Source organism: Macrobrachium rosenbergii, chromosome 47 (assembly GCF_040412425.1).
Source record: "Macrobrachium rosenbergii isolate ZJJX-2024 chromosome 47, ASM4041242v1, whole genome shotgun sequence".
Taxonomy (NCBI): domain Eukaryota; kingdom Metazoa; phylum Arthropoda; class Malacostraca; order Decapoda; family Palaemonidae; genus Macrobrachium; species Macrobrachium rosenbergii.
In genome coordinates, this window is record NC_089787.1 from 31,038,050 (window position 1) to 31,045,623 (window position 7,574).

The 7,574-nt window shown below is 38.4% G+C and overlaps 1 protein-coding gene across 1 annotated transcript in view; it reads right to left on the bottom strand.

The window, feature by feature from the left end:
- TrpA1 (Transient receptor potential cation channel A1) overlaps positions 1-7,574 on the bottom strand; it is a 68,316-nt gene that overhangs the window by 39,115 nt on the left and 21,627 nt on the right. The window contains exon 2 of the mRNA XM_067090528.1: positions 7,396-7,535. Coding sequence (XP_066946629.1) covers positions 7,396-7,530 — 135 coding nt within the window. The 5' untranslated portion in view covers positions 7,531-7,535. The remainder of the gene's footprint in view (positions 1-7,395; positions 7,536-7,574) is intronic.

Here is a 7,574-nt window from a genome sequence, read left to right on the forward strand (position 1 = left end):
CCAGAATTCACAGGTGCACGGAGATGGAAGGCACTAGAAAGACAAAATGTTTTAGAGAGAGAGAGAGAGAGAGAGAGAGAGAGAGAGAGAGAGAGAGAGAGAGAGAGAGAGAGAGAGAGAGAGAGAGAATGTCAACAACACGCCTCCCGTTTCAATATTTCACAATCGTTTTATAGTCTCTGATAGGATTTAAATGAAATTAAACCTATACAAACTATTAATTGACTGAGAGAGAGAGAGAGAGAGAGAGAGAGAGAGAGAGAGAGAGAGAGAGAGAGAGAGAGAGAGAGGGTTGAAAGATATTCTCCAAGCGTTCCAATAATCCAATAATTTTGTGGCACCAACTTAATAATAATAATAGCAATAATAATAATAATAATGGAGAAACAATTAGTCATGTAACAGTACAGATATATTTAAAAATAAAACTAAAATATATTCTTTGTTACAATGACAGGATTTGTTTCTCCTATTCCACACTTATGCGACTACTGAGTATTTAATAATAATAATAATAATAATAATAATAATAATAATAATAATAATAATAATAATAATAGGGCAGTAGCAGCAGCAGTAGTAATAGTAGTAGCATATACACTAAAAAGCAATTACCCTAAAGATTTACTAAATTAGATTTACGATGCGAGACCAATATCTTTCCTCAAATTCTGACAAGACTCGGATGTTCTTCGCTAATGGAATTTTATGTGAAACCTGAAGGCAGTTGACACTTCATTCGTCCTGACATCGAAATGTATCGTATAATGAAAGCAAAGTCTAGAAATGCGCCAGAATAAACAATGACTGAAAACCGAGGCGATAAATAAAAGGAAGGGATTAAAAATGGGCCGCTAGACTATTCTGGAACTGCGTGAAAAGAAAACGGAATGCATTATAGAAAACGTACTTAATTAGGAATAAGGGTGTTGTAACGTAATCGAAAATAACGTATGTATAGAATATTTATGCTACGTCATCAAAAACTTGTGAGTGTTTGCTTCCTGAATCATATAAAAAAAAGACACAATAGGTTCATGACGTATCCTAAATTAAATAAAGAGCATGATACATTAAAAATTACCGAAAACCACCCAACATTACGTTACAAACACGCAGAGGTCAAGAATTACCAGGAAAGTACTTCCCTTAATTACGCACTGCTATTACTCTAATACACCATTTTAATCATAGAGCGAAAGTATTTTCCAGTATTTTCTCACATGTGTGGGAGGAGACCAGCTTTTGCTCAGAAGCATTTAGTACTATTCCAGGCAAAAGTTTTAAATAGAGAAAGGCTAGTTTTAATATTTCTGGTACACACACACACACACACACACATATATACTATATATATATATATATATATATATATATATATATATATATATATATATGTATATATATATATATATATACATAATGTATATATATATATATATATATATATATATATATATATATATATATATATATATATATATAATCAACATAGTTAGCTGATGTTTCCGATTCTTTGCAAACAAGTAACTAAGTTTGGACACAACGCTATTGACGACCCTAAGCATGAGATAGTTAAACATACCTCAACACAACCACAAACGAACATAATAATAGCCCCAGATTCATTTAACAACTCAAAGACCTCTTCAACATGAAAAGACCTTGAATTTAGGGTTAAAAAAATCTAAAAAAAAAAAAAAAAAAGCCGAGGTCTTCATAGTCTTAAATAATGGAGTAATGGGACCAACCTTTGATATCAGACGCCGAGACACTTTTCAGCGCTTGGCCAATAAGATAGGTTCACGAGTTCTCAGGGAAAATAAGTCGACAAGAAATATACTAAATATATCTAGTTTGCAGACTTCTAACAGAGAACTTGGTATGATCTAACTGCATTACCTGAAGTGTTTTATTGCTGAAAGCATATAGCCTAATTTAGAAGACAAACACACACACATACACACACTCACACACACACATATATATATATGTGTGTGTGTTTTGTGTGTGTGTAATATAATGTTAATAGACTTGTTTGTGGAGGCGCTTGCTTGCAAGAACAAAAACAAAACAATCTCACATGGCTACAGAAATTACATTATTTGAGCACTACTGGATGACGCACTTATTCCCATCTTTTTTTTTTTTTTTTTACATAACGCTGCGGTAAACCTAATGAAGACAAAATACCTTCGCTAGACATACCAGTTTTCCCTATACTAATTATAATGGCGCGGTGATGATGACGCTGTTACTAAGCACAGTCGATCTATCTTCCTACGTATCTATGTGTGTGTGTGTGTGTTTGTGTGTGTGTGCGTAGTTAAATTCTTTGAAACTTTGGTAAATTCCACTGTGCCTCTTTTGATCTAATAGTTGGATTTCTATATCTGGTAGTCAGAAGACTGTGGTGGGTCGTATTAAGAGTTGGGGCCAGCAACATTTTCTCAAAACCAATGGACTGACACCTTCTGGAGTTGACCCTCTAAGGGGAATGGGCAAATATGTGAATACATATAATACATATGAATATTAATCAAAGCACTCGATAAATCGTTAAAATTTGATGAAGGGCCACCTGAGAACAGTGTAATGCCTAATATCCCGAAATACAATAAGCCACTCAACTCACACCGACCAACAGTAAGCCACTCAACTCACATCGGCCAACACGAACAACTTGACGACCCGTAAAAACTTCATGGCGCGTGAGACTGAGACCACAGCTTCACAGCAGAGGGGCGAGAGACCACAGCTTCACAGCAGAGGGGCGAAAGGCTCAGTCAGCCAGCCAACCACAGCGTCAGTGACTTCCGAACTAACAGGGGCATTCAAAACACCACAAGGTGGCGCCATCCGACCTCTTCTCAGGGACAGGTAACGAAGGCCCTATTGTCGGTTAATAACACCGACCCTAAAAGTGTCGCAGATCGATAGAGAGAGAGAGAGAGAGAGAGAGAGAGAGAAGGGACAACAACACGCCCACTGTGTATTCACTCAGCCATTCAATAATTACGCACGTTTGTTGACATAAACGAGTACTTGACTCATTCAGTTCAAAGGGACCTTTGATCTACCCCGGGAAAAATTAAGTTTAATTGCTCCATATACATATGTAATACTTTTTGGCACCTTTAATCTATCGACGGGGGGAGGGAGGGGGTGGGTATAACGCGGGCCACTATTGGGTGCCGCCGGTCCAAAGAGCATCTCTGTGGACAGAGCCATTAGTATTAATGAAAGCGACCCATCACGGTCCACTCCCATCCAGTCCCCAGGTCTCGGCCACTTCAAGTTTCCATCACTAATTGCGTACCATGGCTGCGTAAATGTATAGCCTTAACCGTGAGTCACTGGCCTAGAATCCTAACCTTACAGGTTCCCAGATTTGGAATCATGGAATCCTAACCCAAAAGTTCCTTAGATTTGGAATCCTGAGGTCGTAGCCCTCAAGGTGCCTAGATTTGGAATAATGGAATCGTAACCTTAAAGGTCCTTAAATTTGGAATCCTGGAGGCGTAACCCTAAAAGCCCTTAGATTTGGAATCCTGCAGCTGTAACGCTACAGGTCCCCAGATTTGGAATCCTGGAGTCGTAACCCTAAAATCCTAAGATTTGGAATCCTGGAGTTGTAACCCTAAAGGTCGCCAGATTTGGTCCCGGAGTCAGGTTCCCTGGAATTGCGACGCTACAGGTCCCCAGATTTGGAATCCAGGAGTCGTAACCCTAAAAGCCCTTAGATTTGGGATCCTGGAGTTGTAACACTACAGGTTCCTAGATTTGGAATCCTAGAGTCGTAACCCTAAAGGTTCCTAGATTTGTAAAATCCTGAAGACGTGACCCTAAAGTTCCCTAGATGTCCATTCCTGAAGGTTCTTGCAAATTCAAAAGGTTCCTGGGCTGCATTGTTCAGAAGAGAGCTTCTAACAAAACAATATTGCGATTAAAATAGACTTATAAAACGGCAACAAACGAAGGAGACTTCTTACAAATTAACTTACTAGAAATAAACACAAACTCACTAAGGGAAATTATTTATAAGGTCGATAACCGCACTTCCCTTTCCATAGTCAATCGGCTGGAAAGACTTCCTGAAATTGTAAGGTAAACAGACGACAATGACCCATTAGGTTACGTCACACATCTCTGGAAGCTTACCTAATACATAAACTCTATCATATTGTAGGTACGGATCCAAACAAACATGAGATATTTATATGAACAAACGAGCCTAATTATCTAAATATGGAGATTACATGAAAATGCATCACTTATTACTTAACTGGACAATCATAAATTTGGCGTATAAAATGTGCCTAGAGGAAATGTTCCTTCACAAACAAACACACACACATGTATATGTATGTCTGTGCGTTTGTGTATGTGTAATATACACATAGTGTACATAAACCTTTGAAAGGAATCGTGAAATTTTCCGAGACTACAAATTGGGAATGATGACACGAATTCCAGCACATTCCCATACTATTAATTCACTTCTCCCTTTGTTTAGTTTATTTAATGACGGGATATGCAAAAAGAATACAAAAAGTGTTTATTCTGCAACAGTTTTATCGTAATCACTTACGACTGAAAGGACGAAGTTCTTCAAAAATTAGCATTACGCGCTCCTCAACCTCCATTTGAGCCAGAAATGGCATCTTGGCGTGACATAATCAGGCTCCTGTATTCAGTAAATGCTCCTGTATTCAGTAAATGCGCCTGTATTCAGTAAATGCGCCTGTCTTCAGTAAATGCGCCTGCATTCAGTAAATGCTCCTGTATTCAGTAAATGCGCCTGTATTCAGTAAATGCTCCTGTATTCAGTAAATGCGCCTGTATTCAGTAAATGTGCCTGTCTTCAGTAAATGCGCCTGTATTCAGTGAATGCGCCTGTACCGCAGTACCAAACATAAGGGGCTAAATAAGATTCTGACGTAGGCCTGGTATCCTCAACATTAAAGAATAAGCTCTAGCGCTTATTGATTGATTGATTGATTTATAGATTTTAGGCATACATGCCAAACATTGGGGCAATTAAGACCATTCAGCGCTGGAACGGAAACTGACAATACAAGGTTGAAAGGTGTAACAGGAAGAAAACCTCAAAGCAGTTGCACTATGAATGAATTTTTAGGAGAGGGTGGACAATAAAATGGAAGAAAGAGAATATGAACGGAGGTCCAGTAAAAGGAATGAAAGCAGCTGCAGCTAGGGGCCGAAGGGATGCTGCAAAGACCCTTAAGTAATGCCTATATTGCACCGCATGAGGTGCACTGACGGCACTAACCCCCTACGGGGTCTAGCAGCTTATGAAGCCAGGAGAAATGAAATGGTCGCAAAATCGCAAGAGGGTCTACCCCCACTCTTTACTGAACTTTCTCCCATTGCTTTCCCCATTCCTCAGTCACATATCTGGGAGGATGGTTCCATTCTACTGCTGCTAAGTTCAGCTAGCATTCTGGAGATTGGAGATAGAAAATTCGATCGGAATTTTTACCAGGACGACTCATGCTTGTTGCATAATCTATCCAAGGCTAATGTCCAATGCTTGGCTTGCTAAGATTCATTAACTTTACATATCTGTGACATATTACATTCCTCAATCTGTGTCTGTTTTTCATTTTCCTTGGTATGCTTTTTCAAGGGACCTTTCTCCTGGAATTTGTGTTCATCTGTCGATATATCTGTCCGAAGTTTGGTTAGTGATATTTTCGCTGCCTGAGATCCTACCTTCGCATCAGGTTTCTTTTTGATACTGAAAGAAATGGAATGGAAACCCATTCTTCTGGTCATAAAGCCCTTCTGTACAGAGCAACTAGTTTCGCTTGGCTTCATGTTATGACCAAGCAATATTTAACATGTCTTTGATGTATGCCTGACGGACGCATAAAGCCATATTGCCTGCTTCCGTATCTGCCTTCTGCTCCACAGGAGTTCGTGTCAGACAGTCGTGGGCAGCACAGATATCCCTAGACGGCTTCGTAATATATACTCCCAAATATCTTTACGTTATTGGAATGAGAAACAAGTATGGCACTCAGTTAATCATATTAATTTCCCTCGACAGCACTCACGGTCTAATTGCCCCTCTCTAGAGGATTTGACAGGAAGGAAATTACCGCACAACTTCTGTTGTAGAGCCTTGGAGTGGGGGGGGGGGGACAAAGGCAATGACTATTTACAATAATTTGCTCAATTGCGAGGCCTGTCAAGAGTCTTGAGAGAGAGAGAGAGAGAGAGAGAGAGAGAGAGAGAGAGAGAGAGAGAGAGAGAGAGAGAGAGAGACTCAAACTAACGTTTGAAAGGGAAGCACAACAACACGCAATGACCTTAGTATACCAGTGACCTTGTTTTAATATGGATGTTCCGTATTAGAAGGTCAACTGACTTACATTTCACAAATCAACTGTTATCATAAAAAATTATGAATTTCAACAAAAGTGAGCCATGTTTCATAATAAGAGGAAATTATATATATATATATATATATATATATATATATATATATATATATATATATATATATATATATATATATATATATATATATATATATATATTTTACTTCAGTAATATTTTTCATCTCCATCACTTCAGAATACGGAAATCTACTTTGTCAGTACTGTATTGCATTAACCAACAGATCTATTGAGTGCAACCTTCCCGTCTTCTTCTTCATAATGCAAAGTTGAGAAAAAAAAACGGTGTACACTTCAAACGCTGACATGTGACAATATTATGTCCATCGTGCACAAATTACACAGGCAGTATATGCTAGGTATATGATACTCTTCACTATGCCTACCTATGTTGAACATACTCACTGTAGTTTTGATGATACACGCTTTTTTGGTGAGGTCAATACTAATTCAGTTCAAGTACACAACCACGCACAACCGTTCTGGAATGGCTATAACAAGACTAAATGCATCTTCCCTGTGCTTTCAACTTTTATAATTTAATTACATTTTCATCTATATCTTTATGAATTTGTTAATTCATTTTCCTTTTCTAATAATTGACTTCTTCTTTCAGTACTTCCTATTACCTTCAGTTCTTTCAAATGAACACCATATTCTTTGGAAGCCTGAATTTCAAGTCAATGGGCCCTGTGGTTCATCTGAATAATAATAATAATAATAATAATAATAATAATAATAATAATAATAATAAATAATAATAACAATAATAATAATAATAATAATAATAATAATAATAAAAATAATTTACAATATTCCCCTTATCTTTTAACCTCAATGAATTTATCCTACACCCCCGTTAACCAAGTCTAAGCGACTGACTCTTCTTTATCCTCCCTGAGATAAGTCAGATTGTCCACTCGTCCTTCCATCCTTTCCCTACAGAAGACTCAATCAAAATACGACTTACCAGGAGCTCCTGCAGATAGTGGAACCTGTAGGAGGAGGAGGAGGCGGCCGCCCCTTCGGGATCCCTGCTACGCCGCTGTCGGGGGCGATTCCAGGCGGTCAGCGCCCTCAGGAGAGCCGTTGGCATGGATGACATGGCTCCTGGAAAGGAATACAGAGTTCTAGGTCAAAGGCCAAGCG